The sequence below is a fragment of the Cavia porcellus genome, unplaced genomic scaffold (assembly GCF_034190915.1).
Source record: "Cavia porcellus strain 051 isolate PalLab524CR breed Dunkin Hartley unplaced genomic scaffold, mCavPor4.1 scaffold_4, whole genome shotgun sequence".
NCBI classification, from domain to species: domain Eukaryota; kingdom Metazoa; phylum Chordata; class Mammalia; order Rodentia; family Caviidae; genus Cavia; species Cavia porcellus.
Genome location: NW_026947487.1, coordinates 19,679,007 through 19,702,230, shown reverse-complemented (window position 1 = coordinate 19,702,230; position 23,224 = coordinate 19,679,007). Strand labels below are relative to the sequence as shown.

General features: G+C 33.1%; 1 protein-coding gene across 3 annotated transcripts in view; it reads left to right on the top strand.

Annotated features, from left to right (window-relative positions):
• Window positions 1–23,224, top strand: part of Dach1 (dachshund family transcription factor 1) — a 390,486-nt gene that overhangs the window by 250,429 nt on the left and 116,833 nt on the right. For 2 of the 3 annotated variants that reach the window (XM_063246828.1, XM_013141496.3), the window contains one exon: window positions 13,397–13,569. In XM_063246828.1, coding sequence (XP_063102898.1) covers window positions 13,397–13,569 — 173 coding nt within the window. Of the gene's footprint in view, window positions 1–12,788; window positions 12,945–13,396; window positions 13,570–23,224 lie in introns of all 3 variants that reach the window. The other variant, XM_003477566.4, reaches the window with a different exon arrangement.

Here is a 23,224-nt window from a genome sequence, read left to right as displayed (position 1 = left end):
GATATAAAAGCTTTCCAACAAGTCACGTTAACTGCTTTATTTAAGAAAAAAAAAAAAAACTGGAGTGCATTCTAGAAAGTAGTTTAAAAACCACTGAATTCAGACACAGAGCGTAGTATGCAGTAACCACTCACATAATTTTGTCATGTCTAGCTCTAGAAACTACTTTGTTCTTCAGTTATCTTCTTAAAGAAACATTAATGATAGAGAACACAAGATTTTTTCCTCTATTTTATCAGTTTTCCAGTGGCAAGAAATATGAGAATCGGGAATCATGCCCTGGTCATATCAATGTCAATGTGCTGGGTGACAGAGCCGGGGATGATTATTCCTGATGATGAGTTCCTTCTCCTCAGCCTGACTATCTGATACATCACTTTAATCATGTCTCTCCCCTGCCTAAGATGATGACCAAACTCATCATCCTGACATCTGAGAACTTTCATACGCTGGCCCTCAACCTTACCTACCTCATTCTGACTCCTAATCATTCCTCAAAGTAGTGTATTTGCTCTACAGTCATTTGAGCTTCTGTGGCTGTAATCTACACGGGTCATTTGTGTATTGTATGTCTCTGTCCCATAGCATGGCTCAGGCATGCTCTGAACTGGCTCTCTGTGCTGGGCTGTGGAAAGGATGGAAGGCCAAAGCTCAGGCTGACATGTGCCAAAGTCCGACCTTTCCTGAAAGAGTCATGTGACCTGAAGTGCTTTGTTATTCTGAACCTCAGTTTTCTCTGCTGTAAAAATGAGGGACTCATACTTTGTGCTGCTGTCATTTCAGCACTCTTCTCTTACCATGCTGTTTTAAAATATACCTTCAAGCACTTGTTTACAGATGTACATACTGAAACGTACACATTTGTACATGCAGAATTCCTCATCTTTCCATGGTCAATAGCTCAATTAATATACCATGTCAATTTGTTTTTTTTATTTGACCCATATGTTTCCAACCACTTCCCAGATATAATACAAGCAACATGAAGATATAGATTTTTCATCTGCTTTTCCACTGCTATTTCCCAATTCTTTGCAGTAATACTTGATACATAATAAGTGCAACAGAGTGAATAAAGTGAATGATTTAAATGTATATTTTTGCCATAATTCTTGAATCAAATATTTATAGAAAAAATAAATCATATGATATAGTCACATATATAAGTATATATGAATATATATATACAATATGCATAATAGACCCAGTCATACCTCAGTTCATGAATGCTTCTATTTGCAATTTGGTTCACAACCAAAAACAGCAAAATTTTGCTTTCACTCAAAAACTGTATAGGGTAATGAACATAACCACTGCAGTCTTCCCTGCTATGGTATTCGTTGGCTTTTACACCCTAGCATCCTCCTTGTGTTGATTATATATTGCTACTTAAAAAACAATTTGTATTTTGTGCTTTATTTTTCTGTTTCATAAGACTATATCACCATCTTTTCTACTGTATTTCTCTTTTTCTGCTCAAGATCTTCAATATGCATTGACAGCTTAGCTTTGAATAAGAACATGAAATATTTGCAAAGTCATGCTATTTTTCATTGAGTGTTGAAAAAACTGATTTTAACAAATACATATTATGAATTAGTTTAAAAGTTACTTTTACAGTTCAGACGAAGTTCAAAATTCCAACGTTGAAGTCGGGGCAGAATTCAGTGGTAACATCTAGAACTCAGTATGTGTAAGGCTCTGGGTTCAATTCCTAGCACTGTAAAAATGAAAGGAAAAAAAAGCCAGGTCTTCTTCCATTATTAAAAGTAAAATTTTGAGAATTAATTTGATTTAAAATAAATAAATATAGGTAAAACACCCACCATAGTAGTTTTCACACACAGTTATTAAAGAACAGGTAGTTTTTTTGCATTATTGTTCGTTGGTGTGTTTATAGAACAGTTAAAGTTGTATTGAAGTGGTTCAAACATATTTATACTAAGGTTCAAAATGTTCTCCAAATATTTCTTTGTCAAAATCAGCCTTTTACAGGGAGCCCACACAGAGCAAAATTTCAAAATTCATCGAGGAAGTCAGTTTCTACACAAATCATTTAAACTTAGGGAGACTTTTACCTTTTTTTTTTTTTTTTGGAAAAAACTGATGTTGCTGGGCATACTTGTAATTTCATCTCTTGGAATGCTGAGACAGGAGAATCTTAACCAGGTCGCGTGGCCAGCCTGGGGTACACAGCGGAGTTCAAGACCACCCAGAATTATGTAGCAATCCTGTCTCAAAGAACTTGCGTAAAATGTTTAATGTGGTTGCTGGAAAGATACATGTATACGTTATTTTAATTGAGTCACATTTTTATATAAAATTAATAAATATGTTATTCAGGTGACCCCCAGTGCTGAGGATCATTTAGATGATAACAGTCTTAGCAAGCCCAGATGTAACAATGTGAAGAAATATGTGTGACTGAGCAGGCAAAAGCAAAACAGGCACAATGTTTTAATATTTGATGAAACATTGAAATGATGGATGACAGATTTTATGATCACAAGGGACACCATTGGATCATAACATTTTTGTCAAGCAGTGTAATTATATGATCAAATGGCTTTCTAGAGTTCAATAATTAAAAATTCTTTTAGAAAATAAATATTTTAATAGGCACATTTCTCCTTATATCAAAGATACTTAAAATGTAATAGCTTTATGAGTACTACTACTGGAAAAATATAAATTAAATAGATGTCATGTTTTTAAGTTGTACTCTTTTTAAAGAAAATCTTACTTCTGAGTTTTACCATTTCAGAAGAGAGGACTGGGTCATTGTTCCTCACTGATGCTTTCACGAGGCCTTTGAATATGACTGCCAGGAAAAACTGTTGGAGAGGAATAAGTACGATCTAGTTAGTCAAATGCTACCTTAAAAGTGTTTTATTGTTTGTTTTTTCCACTGAAGCTTTGTTGTATTTTGTTTTCTTTTGCTTTACTTTGTGTGTGTGTGTGTGTGTGTGTGTGTGTTGTATGCATGTTTGAGACAGGGTCCCATATGTGGTCCATGCTGGCCTCTAGCTTACTGGGTGGTGCAGCTGGCCATGAACTCATGATCTTCTGCCTCAGCCTCAGAGTGCTGGGATTTATAGACATGTGCCACAATGCCCAGCTTGCTTTTAGGGTCGTTTTTTTTCTTTTATGAGCTTAAAACATGTTTAGCACCCAATTTTGACAATGAATCATTGTGTAACTTTAGATTGGTTGCATACTTCTTAGGTTCTTCATCGATCAAATTTTGGTTATAATAAACTAAAGAATTTTTTTTAAAATAAATACTGAATAGCATTTAAATTTTGCTTTAATATGAATCTATGTGTGCTGATATTGTCAGAAAGATCAACCTTCATTTAGAAACATTTATGAGCGTTTTTCTTATTCTAATTCTAAAATAGCAATCTATGAAAGAATACTGAAGTCATTTATCTTGTGATAAAAGCTATTGCTTTATAGTTAATTTTCAAATTGGAATATAAAGGTAAAAATAGAATTATCCATATTGCGCCTAATCTTCCTGAGTGTTTTTCTCCTTGGCAGCAACCAGAATTTTATTGGTCATTTTGACATTGAAAACCTCCTTTGCCTGCCCATGAAAAACTGATGAAAAGTGCTTGAATAGATTGTCTTCACTATGCACAACAGAAGTTATAGAAAGCATGATTTGGTTTCATATAAACAGTAGCTTTCAACAAGTCTGCCATCTACATGTAATCTACACTATAATATAATATTGTTTCAGTGGTCCTTCAAATGTGCTGAGTTCCCGTCTGTTATAAGTTGTCCTTCCATTTATAATCGCTACTTTCCATGATGTCCTAAAGGGGAATTCATTAATTACTGGATATTAAAACCAAGTATCCTCTTACAAGTGAAACTAATGGCACCATTTCAAATTATGCTGAATTGTGTATATTTGATTTTTTCTTTCTGTTAGGCTCTACCTTGAAGAGTAGTTAGGATTGTTATTCTTTAGATTCAATCTATTATACATTAATTCATTCATTATTAATAAAGGGCCCAAGATATGTGTAGCATTCATGTATTCATGTTGATTATCTCATGATAAAATATTTCAGCTCCAAAGAGGTCAAGACATTAAATAGTTTAGTACAATTCTTTTTACTAATAATCTATTTTGACTTATTGATATTGCATTTTAAGAGTCAGATGCCAATATTTGCTTATTCTTGCCCAACTCTTTTAGATTAAAAAAGTAAAAATTTCCAACTCAGATTATCTGAGACTTATTCTGTAGTTCATAGTAGAAAAGTATTTAGATATTTTATTTTTTCCATACTTTCGTAAAGCATCATGCCTTAGTTCATGAAGGAATGGTTTTTAAGTAAGTCTCCCGCTATAAGACTCTGTTTTTTCTGCAAAGTTTAGTCATGTGTTTCTAATACAGAGCAATCAATTTCTACCAAACTCATATTTAACAGGCCAAAAAATTGAACTGATTTTTAATTTATTCTAAATTCTGAACTTCATATGGGTGCCTAGCTAGTGAATTTGTGATTTATATACTGAGAAAAGTCATTAATGTGAATGTGAATCCACCTTAAGATTTTCAAGGATTCATTCAGTTAGTGCATCTAAAAACTTGACGCAGTGTCCAATCCATTGGAAGTACACAATACATTTAACTATTGTCATCTGCATCAACATCATTATTTCATTAGTGAAGCCCAATTGTTTTTATTTATTTATTTATTTTTGAGACAAGGTTTTGCTGTGTAGCTGAGACAGGTCTTGAACTCACAGAAATCCTACCTCAGCTTCCTGAATGCTAGGATTACAGGCCTGTGCCACCTTGCCCACCTACTCAATTGTTGCCTAAGTCATTCTTCATAACTTACTATCTACCCATTGGCATTCAAATGGTTATCAAGTTCTATGAAGTTTATTTCCAAAATGCCAAATGTACATCTTACTGATTTTTGATATCTTTAAGCCCAGTTAAAGAATAATAAACACATATTCTATTTATGACTCTTTTTGCCATGACTTAAGCTGCTCATAACAAAGCTCACAACTTAATTTAGAATGCGTCCTGATTTTTTCCAAGTGAGTACAAGAACTCATCTTGGTTTGTAGCGTTCGGCTCAAGAACTGAGAGTTTTATCTTGTTAAATGCGAGGGATATAATGACAACAAAAGAGTCAAACACCTGGCCATGTGGCTGCAAAGATTTTGAATCTTTTCCTTAATAGCTGTCAGAAACTATAGAAGTCCTCTGAGCAGGGCATCTGCAGCAGAAGATTGTGCTTTAAAATAATGATGGCCTTTGGCATGGACTACAATAGTTGAGATAGAAGTGAACAGAAAATAGTTATGGAGATGAAATCAGTAAGATTTGAAAAATAATTGGACATTAGTGAGATGCAGAATAAAAGGAGAACGTAAGAGTAATTCTGGCTTTCCAGCTCGTAGATAACATTATTCCTTGAGTGGGGACAGTTTAAACTTGGATCCATATTGTTAAATATGAGAAATGTGAAGATCATTCCCATGAACTTGCCATTCCATCTATGAGAGTTTATACCTTTTTTTAAAATTCATTATCAATACTTCCTCAGTTGAGAAGGCAATGTCTCAATTTCAATATAAATAATTGAACACTAAAAATATTTTATAAGTTAATGAAAATCAAAACTGCATTTAACTTGTTATGGTAAAAATGTACACAGAAAAATAAAATTATTAATTTTGTGAGACTTCACGTTTATTATTAACAGTATAAGAAGTACAACTTGAAATTTTCATTAAGGCTAAATCTATGGGAAAATTGCAAAATTTTTTTTTTTTTTTTTTTTTTTTTACCTGTATCAGGGATTGATCTCACAACCTCATACTTGCCAGGTAGGCCCTTATGCCATTGAGCTAAATCCCCAGTCCATGAATTGCAAAAATTTTAGATAGAATGTTTTTTAATTCTTTTTTTGCCTGATGAAGAATAATCTATGGATTAAATGCAAAAGTTAGAAATAATTGACATTGGCAGTGAGAAAGGATGAAAGCATATTTATTATAAAAAACTACACTATTATATTTTAGATTATAAAGCTTTTGTATGTGCCTGACATGATCATTTCTATGTTGCCCATTGTCTTGTAGCAGAAGTATACCAGCCTCATCTTCACCGAATACAAAACATTTGGATCTTGCTTAGAGTTAGCTCATATTCTACATTAATAAGGCTCTTAAATATTTAGGCAATGCAAGTTGATCTATTATTTCTTTTCCTGTGTTGAATCCTATGTAATAATTTTTATGCAGTCTGAGGCTTTTTTGCTTTGTTTTGGGGATCTATTTTACCTGGTTAACACTTAGAACACAGTGTTAATGAGTCCAAAGACAGCAACGACATCAAAAAGTAAAGTGGTTTCTGATATAATTATCTCTTTCTTCTGCATATGTGGTATTTGACATTTTATCTTTACAATTATGGATTTTCTTCTTTTAAGTTGCATCAGAACATTCTGAAATTTGTTATGAAATAAACAAAAGTCCACAAACTATTGCATTCTGTATGAGATGATTTATCCTAATAGGTTTAAATTCAAAGCTATTTAAAGTTGAAGCTATTCTATTTTTTTCTTTAATATTTTTCTTTGTTCCCATAATTCTCCAAAGAATCTTAGGGTAAAACACTAATTGTTTTTTTTAGTAATTTCTACCTATTCACTAAGTATCTGTTAAAAATATTTCATCTGGCATAAGTATGATAAATGTTGGCCTATTTTTATAATTTGTTTTATATTCTTTGTAGTGCAGTGGTCATGAGCGGTGATAGTGTTCAAACAAAATTTTAAAATAAGCAGTTCTAGTTTCCATTATTTCAAGTTTCACTTTGTGTAGGATGTTAATTTACTTTTGCTTTCAACAATATCAGGTAGTATTTAGGGAAATAGAAATATCTTCTGTAGGTGAAGAAATTTAGGAATGAGTACAACAGCACTACTACACTCAACTTATCACCAGTGTATGAAAAATAAAACAGCTCTGCATTCACAAGAAAATATCATTGGTATAATAGAAGTTCTCTTCAATACAAAAATTTCACATTCTTAATTAACAAATATCTGATCACAGATAACACAGTAAGGTTTAATCAATAAAAGATAGACAAAGCAAACATACCCCATTATTTCTGGAAAGTAACATATTTCCCTAAAAGATATATTTATTGGTAATGGAGTAGTTAGAATTCATAGTACTATTCTTGGAAAAAACAATGCTGTCAGAAGTTAAGCCAAGTAATTCTGGTTACATGACAGCCAAGTGATTATATTTTCCCTCAATGCTGCCAAATCAAATATGGTATGTGTACAAATATAAATTTTAGATTTTGGAAATGGCCCACTCTGTGAGCAATATTTTACAATACAAATTAAGAGACAGATGTAGTGTTGTCTTTGCTAAAATACTGTATTTAATTAATTAGCAACACAATTAAAATGGTTCAATTTAGCTGGAGTGTATGTAGTTCAGTGGCAAAGCCTTGGGTTATATCCTAAAAATGCACACACACACACACACACACACACACAATAGAAAAAAATTAAAAAATGATAAATATATATATATATATAATTATTTGAGGTAAAATAATTTGAAAATTTAAAACATTTCTTATGTTCACGTTGTACATAAGATAGCGATTTGACAGAATCTATAAAATTCAACAGATTTCAGCAAAATGTACAAAAGCAGCCCAGGAGGGCTCAGGAAGTTAGCCAACAACACAAAGTAAAAACTACCTTTTGTGATTTGTGAAGGATTTATTTCTAATATTATGTGATATATTAACATTCTTCATGACATTTTATAACTGTTTTATTAATTGAAACCACTCCACTAAAAGATAACTTCTACCTCTGAAGTAACAGCTGAATGTCTGTGGCACCTGTGACTGGTATTTGCTTTTATTTAGTAGACCTGTTTTTATTGCTCAGATGGAGTTGACACCCTTCTAAATGGTCTCCAATGGTATGGAGTGTCTGCTCTGGCCATCATTTTCATTGTAAACAAATCTTGACAATGTCAGGTTCCTGTCACAATCTATCAGTATCACTCACTAAATAGTGGTGTGACCGTTAATCCCTTTGAGATTCGCCTCCTTTATCAGGGTCAGCCTGTGGGAAAATTACAACTACTTACATGTCACCTAACTATAAGGGATTATTGTATTTAAATATACTTCTACTATTTTAATACAGGATGATGTAAAAGGAATTTTCACAGGTCATTCTAATTTTATACGTGATTATTTCACATTCATTCTATCCACAGTTCGTTAGAAAGATAATGTGACTGTATCGTTTGGAATTTATGCCTCGTTGCATTTAATTAGGAATCAAAATGAATTAAATAATAAATGTAATTATTTTGGGGTAAGGTTAGAATTTCTGCCACTTGCATACACAAAATTCAAAATGTTTTTGCATTTCTTTTAAAGTGACACTAATCATATTCTTTTCCCAAATAATTTTCATTTCTTTGCTACCAGAAGTTGTTGCAAATCTTAAGTAAGCATTTTTCTTATTATGATTATTATCTTGATATTCAATGACTCTTAATTTTTTTGTTCATAGAAATTTTTCTTTGCACTTTTCTCTCAATCAAGAATTTAAAGTTTCAGTTAATTTGTGAAATAACATTTCAGATGTTAAATATTCACATTTCTCTCCATTTATTACAGTTTACTTATGAGAAGTAATGACTCAAATGTGATGTATGATATAGCCATGTTTCTCACAGGTTCTATTAAACATGATTACATAACAGGCCAGTAAATAGAATGTTTCCCTTCCCTGATAGGAACAAAACCACAGATGCTCCTTATTTTAGAGAATATAAAAATCAGTTGGTGCTTATTAACAGCAGTTGAGCCAGCACTGTTACCTTAAAATATGACTGCATACTCCAGGAACATGAATGTCTGAATGTCTCCCTCTGTTTATCAGAGGATCTACCACAGCTTGGAGAGAAGATTTGAAGAAAGCATTTCAGCAGAGATAGTGTCTAATGAGTGGGTAATCTTTCTGAGTGCACTTCATTGTTAAGGTAAAGAAGTTGGAGTTCCAGGGGATTTACTCAAGGATTACAGATGCCTATGCTTATTTCAGAGCTGGATTTCCACTGTGGCGTCACCTGCTGATCTGTTAATCTGTACAGTTTTTGAATAGTGGCCCAAAGAATTGAGAAGTAGCAGAATGGAGAAAGAAGTCATTCTCAGATCAAGAGGTGCTATATATACCAGAAGAAGGACCTTAATATAGGGAAGCAGTGGGCGCTTAGAGACTTTAGAAGATTTTGTTGTCAGGAATTTGTGCACTTACAAAGTTATACTTCTTAAAGGACCAGCCATTGTTTCCAAAAGGATGCTTAGCATTTTGGCACTTGCTACACAGAAGATGGCAGTGGCCTTTTAGGCATTGCCACAGAAACTGGAGGACACAGAAAGTCTAAGAACCAGTTGAGCAAACAATTATTATTCCTTTAGAGGAAGAAGAACAGGAAGACAAGTTAAATGAACATCTGAACAAGCCCATTTGTATGGCTCCAGAAATGGCCAATACTAATGGCCAGGAATGCAGAGGGGATTGTTAACTGTACTGGATTTGTTATACTCAAAATATACTCCAGAGCATTCAGGGCCAGAAAACTGGAAACTTGACAAAGAATAATTGAAGTCAGTAATTAGAGTAGAAAGGGAGACGATTTTTATTGTAACCCATCATTTCTGGCTATTCAAAATATGGTTACTGTTACAGTAAGGCTAAGTCTGAAAACTTAGGGATATGTTTTTCTGTTTAAAACCTGAATCATCACAAGAATATGGTGAAAATATAAACTGGTGACAAGCTAGGGAAAATATCCTCAGCACCCTCAAAAAGTGAGATAGTGTATCAGCCTATTTGCTTTATAAAGAACTAGAATTGTTTTAATTTTGGGAAGGGTAGGTACTAAAAGAGAGATCTCCAATACCTAGTGTTTACATGCTTAAGTGTTTGTTAAACTGTATCTTGAGATACTTTTGTTTGTCTCTGAGGATAATTTTGGTTGTCTTTCAATCACTTGTGTGTTCTGCTGTTCACAGCTCAGAGCTACGGATACCCACAGGGTTCTCTAGACAGTGCTTCTCCACTGCCTGTGTTAGGGCTATGTCTGAGAGGTCCCTTTTGCCCTGATCCCACCTCCTACCATTAAAATATGATCATGCATTCTAAATTACCAGCGACGTGGTGCTTTACATCTATCCAAGAACTTGTGACTATTTTCCTCCACCATTTTATCTTTTTGTCATCATTTCAGTTTGATATATCTGCTTCAACCCTCCATTATAGAATGTATCCTCAGAAGATATTAGCACTTTTTCAGATTTATCTTTTTATTCTACTGCAAAGTCAAAGAACCTGTGTGGTGCTACAAGAATTGATGAGGTTATATTTATCTGTTCTTTTTCATGTTCTTTTACCAATATTAGAAATTTTGTTACGTATTGAATCTACTGCCATGTCTTGTACTCATGCAATTGTAATAGCAAACAATCTTAAATCAAAGCAGTTGAACTTGCAAATTTACAAATGTTATGGGCATGTCTGTTTCTGGATAGTCTATATTCATTTCTTGTTTACTCATGATAATAGGAGAATATTATAAATAATGCAAAAATAACTTATGGCTGACTTTGTTATATAGCGTGTATTTTTCATCAGACTTAGTTTCTTAATTGTTTAATCTATTTATTACTCAAATGAGCTAACATCATATTTAAAAAATGATGATTGGTAGAGATTACTGGGAGCTTTTTAATGCAGTGAGCAATCTAATCTAGTATTAAGAAGTTGCTGTGGAAAATTTATGTGTGGATGATTGATATTTATCTGTACAAAAAGGACAGACATCTTGATACAAATGAGAAATGAAATGAGTACCACTTTCTATATCATGTTTTTAACATTGTTTAATTAGTTTCAGGGTCATATTTTATATCTTAAATTTATGTATCAAATTTTACATCTTGTATAGATGAAATATATAATAAAAATGCTTGTACACTGATAGAGGCAGTGTAGGAACAGGGATCAGCGGTACAGTGCCTGCCTGGCAAGTGAGAGGTCATGAGTTTGATTCATGGTGCAAAAAAGAAAAAAGGAAAAAAAAAGGGCCCAAATGTGGCTTAGTGATACATCATCTGTCTAGCAAGCCTAAGGCCCTGAGTTTGATGGCTGATACCTAAATAATAAATAAATAAATAAATAAATAAATAAATAAAGGCAGTGTAACTTCATATCTAAAATCATTTATCATAACATTATTTAGACAGTACACATTTGAAAAATTCACATGTGTATAGTTTTTGGGTATTTGGCTGGTGGTAACATCCAAAAAAATTATGAGTAGAAAAGTGAGGTTTATGAACTGGTAAATTATTATTACAGTACAGAAGCAGACTACAGAAATTTCTTTTATGTGAGTCATTTCTGTATGAAGCTATAAACTTTTTTTTAGCCCAAAAGCTGTCATGGTTTCTTATAAAATAATAAAGATAATAAAGATATCCACTTTAATTGATTTTTTCATTGTTTAATAAAATTGCTTTGTTTGATTGCTGAAGAATGTGAATTGAGTTTTCATTACCCACTTCTGAACAATTTACTCTAAGATCCAGACAGTATTGAGCTAATGAGTTTGAATTTATATTGAACCTTAACTGTCTTCATGAAGTAAATGGGAAAAAATCATAGCACTACCTAAGTATTCTTCATTAAAAACTATGTTGCTGAGATTTTACAATGAGGCTTTTAGTGGAGCTAACGCATTACACTGGAGTTTTACCAACTTTGCTGTTTCCATTCATATTCTTTAAGAATATGGTTTCTTATTTTTTTTTTTGTCCTCCTTCATTTCCTCCTCTTCCTCTGCCTTCTTTTACTTCTTCAAATTCTTAGGAAAAGAAGGAAATTATAAACTAACAGGGATATTATAGAATTTTAAAATGGATGGTTTTTATATTCAGTAGATTCTGTTGCAGAATAAATTAATGTTGATTTAACTTAATTTGAGGATGTATCTAAATCAAAATGTTCTATAAACATTTTCTGAGAAGTATCCTACTAAAGTGTTTCAGGATCTAGTTAAATCAAAGACATTGCCACCAATATTAAAAAATATACACGCCTTCAAAGGGATGATTTTGACTTTGACAGTGGTAATTTAATAATAATAATAAATTAGTTTCTCTTTATTTGGAAATCCATGTGGTTATTCATACACATTACATATTTTGCTTTGCAATTGTATTTCATAAAGTGATCTTTGGTGTTCTCTGTCTAGTGTTGGACCAAATTAAGTCCTTACTGATTTCATTTTTAGCATTTGTGGTAAAATTAAACACTTTAAGTGATCACTAGCATATGATTGACTACTAGGATAACTTTGCATTTTAACCATCAGTATATTTCAGTTCCAAGAAGTCATTATCTAATTATGTAACAGAGCCCATCTAACATTAAGCTAGGGAGTCAAACACAATTGGACTCCACAAGTAGGTTCAACGTTGCAGAAATATTCTTTGCCAAAGACTTGCGATCTTATCTAAGAAATAAACAAGGAGAAAGTGCAGTTCAGGGGATATTTGTTTCCTTTAGCTCATTCCCTAGAAATCTGTTTGTCAGTATCCAAATGTGATCTACTTTTTAAAACCTCATTTCAAGTTAGTCATTGGAAGATTTGGGATAATACTGTATCCAAGTAATTTATATTCATTCCCACAGGCAGCAGTGATGGTTCTTGGGATAAGGAAACACTGCACTCTGCCCCACCTCAGGGATCTCAGGCCTCTGTTACCCACCCCCGCATGCCTGGAGCGCATAGCCTTGCAGTTAGTCATCCTCTCAACCATCTCCGGCACAGACACCTGCTGCCAAATGGTACGATGGCATTTGTTTAGCACTAAAAATGATAGTTTTCAAAAATTTACTTTTTATTGTCAGACAGTAAAATAGAACCTAATACATGGATGTGCTATGTTGAGACAACTAATCATGATAAGTTAAGTAAAACTCTAATTTTTTAAACAAGAATTTAGACTAATCAGAGGAATGATATAGTGAAGAATTGATCATGTGTTTAAAAACATGCAGAGTGGGGGTATGATAAACCATGGCACCAAGTTAGTTAGCTGTAGGTTTAATTTCCCTAAGTGGTGAATGGGTGTTATTGCATACAAATAGGAAGAATATTTTAGGTTGTGATTATTAAAATATTTTTATTTTTTAATTTTTAAATAGTTTGTCTATAGTAATTTTAATAAGTGAGATATACCATGCTTCCTAGTTTCACTTGAAACAGAGTAATGATGCTTTTTGTGTATTTTTTATAGGACTGGAACTTCCTTTTATGATGATGCCTCACCCTCTAATTCCTGTCAGCCTACCTCCAGCATCTGTCACCATGGCAATGAGCCAGATGAACCACCTTAGCACCATTGCAAATATGGCGGCAGCAGCACAAGTTCAGACTCCTCCATCCAGAGTGGAGACCTCTGTTATTAAGGTAATTGTTTCTCACGTTGTGAGAATCCATTTTTCTTTTTCTATAAGTAAGCCTCATTTGTAATATAAGTGATGATAAACAAATTATGAGAAAAATCACCTTCAGTAGATAGCCCCAGAGGTAATATTTAGACAGGCTAGGGTTATTTCAAGTCCCCTCAAGAGAAATAACGTAGAACATTAAATGATATAACTAAAATTGTGTGTCTTATTACATGTAATGTTATGTACTTATATGTGTAATCAAATGCTCTACCACTGAGCTATGACCCCGCGTTGCCATGTGTGCTTATCAGACTTCATAGTGGTTAAATTTATGAGTTGTGTCACTATGGCATATAACTCAGGTCTTTCTGATTGTATATAGCATCTGAAAAATGGGTAATACATTGTGCATATAAGACCTATATTAAGTAAAAAGATTGAATTGTAATTTGGGAATACATTATAAATTGCAAGTAACACTATAGCTATACAAATGTCATATATGACTATATGTGTGTATGTGTGATATGTGTGCATATATATATGACAGAATGCCATGTTTTCATATATGCATATAATATATACATGTATATTTTATATATATGTACATGTATATAATGTATACAATTTTACCTCCTTTCTCTCACTCTCATATATATCCATTTAGTTATATATATATAATCCAATACACATGTACATATAATTTTATAATGTTTGTTTAAATTTAAATGATTTTTAACTGCCTTTGTCAGATTGAGTGAGAACTATCGAAAAAGATCATTCAGAATAATTTTCAGATTCTAAACTGAGTAAAAAATACCTCATCTGGCATAATCATTATCTGCTTTTTCTGAATGTAACAGGCTTGAACTCAGATTAGTAAATGTAACACATCTTGCATTGAAGTTCTAGGTATTATTCATATAGAATGCAAATTAATATGCATGCAGGAATTTCTCTTATAATAGTGATTCTGTAAACAAAGATGTATCATCTCTTATATCATTTTCTGAAGTATAATTACCAGAGGAAGCAAATAACAAAACACAGTACAGAAGACCCAGATCCCACTGCTAAGAGACCTCTACCTGAAAGAATGCCAGTGAGTGGCAAACAACTGATAAGGAAAAGTTTTAAAACTCATTTATATTCTGAATGACTTTAAAAGCTTCCATTGTTACCAGATGATTTGTTATTCAAGGTATCACTACATTATTCAATTTATGATATTTCTTGAGAATTAAACATTTTTATCTATCTCACTAATTGAAGTTAGCTAGATTTCATTTGAGGAAATAAAAACTCCTAAATGTTCCTGTCACTGTGGTTAAAAAGCACTTTACCAAAATTTTAACAAGTACTAAGTAGCAATCATAAAATGTGATTATTTACAATTTAAAAATTGCTAATAACAATGATAATTATCTCACAATGTTATATCATTTTCACTTTCAACTTTTAATCTTTAATTTAGATGAGCTTTACATTGATAAATAAAGCAAAAATATGACACAAATTTGGATTTGAGTAGTTTAAAATTATAATGGGTGTCTTAGTTGTGACCTCTACGTAATTTGAATATAAGTTGTAACTTCTGTGCTCCTGGACTCAAAACCCCAGGTACATCAGGAGACTTGATTTGTTTTATTTTTCAATATAAATATATTATAAAATGTTTATGTTATATTAAAATATATAGTGAAGTTCTTTTTTAGTAAATCCTTGGTTGGTTATGTTTAGATAAATAGAAGAAAGAAGTTGATTTCCCTCTATAGTCTTCAGAAAACCATCCCGGATAGGATATTAAAAAGTCAGCAATAGTTTTATAATTTCTTAGATTAAGTTTAGGAGTGGAACAGTGCAAGTTTAGGAAGAAACAGAGAAAAAGAAAGAACAAGAAAGAATAAGAAAGTAAGGGGGCTTTTTTTTCTTAAAATGTGTACCAACTCGTAATAAGTAATAGCGACATTCTACTTTCTTATCTTTTTTTCTAAACCTGGTCTTTGCTGCTCACTACTCAGTGGCTAGAATTTAGGAGACAAGAGTTGATAGAAAAGAATCAGATGCACTCAAGAGCAGGGCCTGAAGATGATGAAGGTGACATCATCCTAGGACATCCATCTTGGGAGACTCAGGGGTCCAAAAGGTTTTTATAAGCAGGGAATAGAGGAGTAGAAAGGAAAGGTTTGTGTTAAGTGTGCGGTATGTCATCCATGCTGGGTGTCTTCATTTTCATTCTCTGTGGCATTACAACAGCCTCAACCTCCTCGAGCTATCTTCTAACTTTCTTTTTAAACAGACCTACTAGTTTTCTGAAAGTTGAATTTCACAGCAGCTTACATGTTTGTATTAGTTGGTAGATAGAACTAGAGACTACTGAGGGCCATTTTAAAGTTCACCAGACATTGTGATTCTGTAAACATGATTACTTAGCAGTTAGCATCTTCACTGTTTAGCTGGGGCTTTTCTAGAATGCTAAGTGCAAGGGAGACTTCGAGAAGTAAAAAAGATCAAGGAGAAGAAAAAAACCCATTAAAGGGTAAAAACCAGGGGGGAAAATAATTTTACAAGGACAACTCCCCAAAGGAATGAAATTTCTTAGGATTTACGATTTCTTAGGACAAAACTACTCAGAAATTTGGTTTCAGATGGATTAAAGAAGTTCTGGGTTTTGAATGTGGTAGTAGTGTTGATGGCAATAGTAGCAGTTAAATAGGAAATGATTGCTTTCGTTGAGAATGGTTATAGAAGGTAAAAGTTGATAGTTTCTATTGGCCATATCAAAGCAAAGTTCAGTTGATTATTGTGGAAGTACTTAAAGGCCCATTTGCATCTTAGTTCTCTTTCTTGTGAGACAGGCTCTCCTTATAGCATCAAATTTAACACAGACAATAAGGATGACAGAAAGTAAACACTTTTATCAGATACGTGAGACAATTGTAAAACTTTTAGATATTTATTTTTTTCATTTTATGTTAGGGAGAATACAACCAAGCAAAATAAAATAGAAGAAAGCTAATCAAAACAAGACTGTAAGTGGCACAGGATTTCAAAACAAGATAATAGGAAATCAACAATAGTTACCACAGTACCTCTTGTAATCTTCAAAATAGCTGCCCATACTTTCAGACATAGTAAAATAAAACAAAACAGAAACAGAATAATGATAATAATAATAGAATGAATGCAATACAGGACTTCAAGGTAATAGTAAATCCAAAATGGCTACCATAATACATCTTGTCATCTTTGAAACAGCTGCTCATCCCATCAGATACAATAAAATCAAACAAGATAAAACAGGAAAAAAAAAAACCCCAGCCAAACAAAACAATGAGAATTATACAGGATTTCAAAACAAGATAATAGGGAATTAACAAGGGCCACCACATTCAGAAGGCTGTCTCCCGTATATGCTACACAGTGTATTGTCATCCTCTGAATATACTACCAGCTTTAGGTCTGCAGTATTAGTGAAACACTAAACACGACAAACAGTAAGCTGTATTTTACCTCATTAGCTATCATTGCAGCCTATGTTTCTCCAGATCAGCTGGTTGCTTAGTGAAGAGGAGAAGGAACAAATGTTGGCTCTTCTTGTCTCCCTGCCCATGTGCAAAAAGAGGCTGGTATCTGGCTCTCCCCTAGTCAGCCCACAGACGGTACTGATTCACAGGAGGTCTTAGCTTCTTATTAAAAATATCCCCAACACCTCAGAAAAATCAGGTGATTAGCACCGAAAACTAAGGTTGAGAAACATTCTGTATGATGTTCTGAATATTTAGGAAAACAAGTCAATAAAGTGACCCACCTAACTTGTTTCTATTAGTAGACTTCACAGCACAGAGTTAAACATACATACATGATATACGCTGATTGTCTTACCTACTTTTTACTTGTTGCTGGGACAAAATACCTGATATCCAAAATGAAGGAAGGAAAGGATTATTTCTTATAGTTCTTAGAGCTTTCGCTCCAAGGCAGCATGGCATGATAGGCCACAGTTCATGGCAGCCGCAAACAACAAGGCAGAAACTGGCAAGAGAGAGAGAGAAACACATGCTCTTCCCACCCTTACAGAATATCCTGTCCACCACTCGGTGGGTGTGGCACTCACACCACCAATCTGAGCACCAGACAATGAACCAATCACAAGGGCTAGATTTGGTGGAGGCCTTAATTGCATGAGGCTTGGGGGCCACTGACATAAACCATGACACTAATTAAATATAGTTTGAAAAAAGTTTTTATTTTCCCAAAGAAAACACTTGTTATGTAATATTAAACAGTTTTGACCCATATGGGCAATTAGAATAGTGCTTGTCTGAGAAATTTCTAAATTTGAAGGCCAATTGAAAGTGAAATACTAAATACTCAAGAGGAATTGCACCTGTAACAGAAGAAATAGCTTCTGTGGAGATAATTGAAAAGTGAAGGAAGTTCCTGTGTTAGAATATACCTAACCCTAACCCTAACCTTTTCTAAGAGTAGAACTCAACCTAAATATGAAAGGCAATAAAAGTATGTAGTGCAAAAGAGAAGCAAAAACAGAACTCGGAAATGTATATTCTAAACATACTGTTTTTGTTACCAGTTTCTATGCAATAAAAATGCTCCAGTACTTTCTATGACTGTATTCACAACAGCACATGAAACACAACAGGGATTTTACTGAAAAGATGCTTCCTTTGAGTGAACTCCGGCCACAATTTTTTGTATAGGGCTCATGAATTACAAATGGTTTCTTATTTTTAAGTGATGGAAAAAATGAGAAGTGTATTTCCTAACACATGGTATCATATGATATTCAAATGTTAGAACCCATAAAAAATCTTTTTTAACATAAAAATTTACATGTTTTATGCAAGGAACCATAAGACATAATTGAGTCAAACTTTTTTATCTGTCCCTCTGTAGAGAAGTTTGTTGATCAGTGTATTAGACTTCTGATTGATTGAAATCCATTTTAGATTTTCGAGTAATTGAAGCAGCTCAAAGGAACTCTCAAACACAACAGTTTCAGATAAACGGAATGAATACTGAGATTTTAGTGTTAAAATTAAATGTACTAAGATAAGAAAAATTAGAGAAATGATGACCATATTATCATGATATTGTTATTGTACTGACATAGGAGAAGTATAATTCCCAATCTTCTATATGTCAAATGTGTGGAGTTCATGTCCCTTGCAATTGAAGAATTAATTCCAAAGGACAATGGAGGTGAAGAGTAGGAAGGGTTTATTGGGAAATAGGAACAGCTCCTGAGAAACAGGAGGGTTCCGAGTGAACTGCCCCTGAGGCCCTTTTCAGGGATAGTTTATAGAAGACAGCTACAATGTGGATACATCATGGGTCAAACTATAGTCAACTAGTAATGTTACAAATTTCAGTACTTAGATGATATTGATCCAATAGAGAAATGGATCATGTAGCTAGGGTATGGGGCTGATATCATTAATCTTGGGTCATCTATAATCCTTAACACAGGAACATTTTGGAGAAGGAATGGGTGCAGGTATCTGGTCAACCATTCAGATGTCTGATGCACATATGGATTTAATAGACTGGGCAACAAAAATTAAAGACTAATGTCAAATTCCCATTCATCCTTTAAAGAACTAATCCAGGCTGGCAATTGTGACTCTAATCTGGTTTTGCCTTGAGATTAGATGTGCCTCTAGCCATAGTTGTGACATGTCTTATCTGCACCAGCTTCCCCGAGGGGCTGTCCCCACTTGACTGCCTATTAATTTCATCCTAATTTAGCTACCTGTAACAGTACCTGCGTCACCAGTTGTTTGTTTTAAATGCAAGTTTCCAACAGATGTCTGTAAAGTTGAATTTAGACATTCTATGACTGTGTTAAATTGATGGAAATACTTTTGTAGTATAATTTTGAGGAAAAATAGACATGTGGTGCTCTTTAACCAATAATAATTTCTATTTAAATCCCTACTAGCTAAATATAAAATTATTATAGACTTTTAGTCTTTTATAAATCAGTGGTGCCCAAGTATTTTTACTGTTTAGATTCCTAGTACTTGAAACAACAGAGACTTGAGGTATTTTGTTAAGTAATCTAGCGTCTCTTGTACTGGATAAATCATTACTATGTAATCCCCTACCACTTTTATATATTTAAGGCATTGTAGGATGCCTATGATATTTTTAGCAAATATAGGAATGAGGAATATGTTCATTGGTCAAATTAAAATTTTCAGCTCAATAACTCATCGTAACTTTCAAATATTTTCTTAGAAGAAAAATGTGGTTGACTTTTTTTTAAAATAAGAGCACTGTTTTCTTCATAAGATGCTACTTTAAGAAGTAAATTGACCAATATTCATTGGAGCTAACATAAACCTCAATTTGGAAATAAACCTTAAATGTAGTCTTAATTCTTAGTTGTAGTAATAATAAATTTCTTTTGGTGTTTGAATGTGACTCAGCTTGTTCAACATAAAATTCTGTTAAGACAGTTTTTTTTTTCATCATTCACAAGTACTTGGGTTTTGTATTCATTCACATAAAGATTCCAATCCCTTGATTTAGCATCTGTAGTTATTTGTCAAGTTTTAACATTCCATATTAGCTAAGTCATTTTGTGTATCATTTTTAAATTTTAAAAGAATATTTTCTCTTATTACATTAAATCATTAAGTGCCATAAGCAGTATAAATAAAATAATCAATTTGTCTTGCCATTAGAGCATTCTTTAATGGGCTAAAGTATTCTATTAATTGCTTCTCTTTGGGTACCATTCATCAAGTAATCCCATTTCTCCTTGAATGAATTAATATTTTTCTCACTTTTTAATACATTCACAATGATATCCTAAGAATTGTATGGAAAAGATTCCTGTTCACATAGAATTAGAATTAAAATCAAGATTTTTCTGATTAATATATCAGTTTTGCCACCTCTCAAAGATATTTACATGGGCAAGTTACTTAACCTTTTCTTTTTTTCTGTATGATAGTGGTACTAACAACATTACCTCACTATGTACTGATAGGAACTAAATTACTATATAAAAACCATTCAGATTCTGTGTATAACAACATTGGGTTTAGCCTATCTTTAGTTTTATTATCTATGTAGTCATCTTTTCTAGAACTTTTCAGAAATTCATGCTAGTTTTATATAATATATACATGGAGACCTTCAGAAATTCACGCTAGTTTTATAAAATATATATACATGGAGACCTATGCATATACATGGAGACCTTTCTCTCTCGTATTTTTTTTCTTTTTCTTTTTTATCGGTACTGGGGATCGAACTCCCCACACTCACAAGGCAGGTGCTTATGCTGCTGAGCTAAATCTCCAGCCCCTCTTATTCTTTTTCTTGGTTAGTCTTGTTCACCTAACAATAATGTATTTTGCTTCATTTTACTAAAGGGTTTTGGGAATCTGTAGTACATAGTATGTAGGAGTGTTTTTCTTTTCTTTCTTTTTCCTTTTTCTTTTACTTTGTTTTTTGTTTGTTTGTTTTTAGATATAGAGTCTCACTATGTAATTCAAACTGGGCTGGAACTCACTGTGTAGTATGAGGTATAGTCAAACTACAGAGATCCTCTGGCCTCAGCCTCTTGAGTGATAAAATTATAGGTGTATACCAACACCCCACAAAGTAGATTTTTCAAAGCATTTTTTAGACTTAATGTTTTCCACAAAGCTAATATAGAGTAACATTTGAGAAACTTGGCAATTCTGAATTTATTTTACACTGCTGAATAAGTATCTTTCCTTCATTCCACATTACAAAGTTCTTTAAGAAGGGAATTTAGGGGCTGGGGATTTAGCTCAGTGGCATAAGCACTGCCTTGCGGCAGGTGGTTGTGAGTTCGATCCCCGGGACTGATAAAAAAAAAAATAGAAGGGAATATGATTCAAGTTAATTGATCTTTGCTAACCCAGTGCATGTATGTATGACAGGAGAGATTGAGACAGACACTTTATGCAATTCTTAAAGAATTAAATACAGTAACAATTAAAATAGAATATATTATTTTCCATCCTTGTACTTTAAGGAAGTTTCTTAAAATATTTTATGTATTACTTGAAATATATTACTTGTAATGAAGTTTATGTGTAAAAAGATGTAAAACAATAGAGCCAGGATGCCCAAATTCTCAGAGATAGATTAAAATCTTAGGATAATGTAACATTATATGCCTCATGTTCTATTTTTTTTTTTTTTTCAGTATCAGGGATCGAACTTATGACCACATGCTTACAAGGCAGGTGTTTATGCCACTGAGCTAAATCCCCAGTCCTGCCTCATGTTTCTTTTTAGGTACAATATAGTTTATTCCTTGGACAACTATAGAAAACTTTAGATGTATAAATTTCTTTTGAATATAAATTTTAGAAAAATATTTTAATAACTTTTACTTGTATTAAAATGATTAAATAAGCTTTATGTTTATTTGGGTATTAACATAAATTATGGGACTTAACAAGAAAAAGAATATATTACAACAAAACCACCACTAAATATATATTAATGCATTGAAGCATATCATGTATATTTAAATCCATGAGTTTTTAGTAATGCTAAAAAAAGAATTCATCCTTCATTTTTAGAGAACTGTAAGGAACTGATTATTTAGAAGGCCAGTACAAGTTTAGATAAAGGAGAAATAAACAAAGGAGAACAAGTATTCCTCCTGCCTTTTGCACCAGAACTATTGTAAGATAGCTCAGTAGCTCAGTACAAAAGCATTACATAGATATCTGACAAGTAAGTGCATGAGGAATGGTAATATCACCACACCCTGAGTATCAGTGAGGTGATGAATGTGGGCTATGATTGTGAATGTAGGCTGCAATCATAAGCGTAACCAAGCAGACGATATACCTTCCTGCTTAAAGCAGCAGTCCCCGTCTACGAGGCAGTCTTGCTCCAAAATTAAGCAGATTCTGGGCTCCAAATCTAACTCTACAAGAAATTCTGGGGACCAATAAGTGTAGAGACGAAGTCACCTGTCAAGGGAACTGCAGGTGAGGGGCTTCTAATGTACTTTAAAAGACATAAACTCTGCCTTCCTTGATGACCAATTGTCTGGAAATATTTGCCATGCAGAGAGAGCTGGCCAGCTCAGAGCTAAAATTTTTCCACTTTTTTTTTCTCTTATTCTACCTTCTTCTATTGATTGTGGGAAAGCAAGCAATCCTATCTTTTAACATGTTAGTACTTCATATGATTGAATTATATCTCCTGAGTCAAGATTATGTTTTGCTGCCACAGGCAGTTTTACATTACCAAATAGTATCCTAAAAGTTATAAGCCCACCTGAATTATCATAGAAATGTGAAGAAAATGTCACCCCTTTACACTACTGAATATGTTCAAAAAGACAATTGGAGAATAAAGTTATTTAATATTACACTGCGGCTATCTACTAATTTCACATTGCTGAGTATTTCTTGAGTTTCATCATCAAAACAAATTTAAAAAGCATTGAAATGTTCTTTGTACCTTTAATTTAGGACTTCGAATGATGGGATTTTATGATAGTGACTGCCTGCTCTGAATTAGGTACATATAGATTGGCATCTTTCATTGAATTTCTTAAAAACATCTTTTAGCATTTTCCCGAATCCCAAATCCCAGTTCTACTATTAACTTCTTTGCACATTTTTGCCTGAGCAAGGGAATTT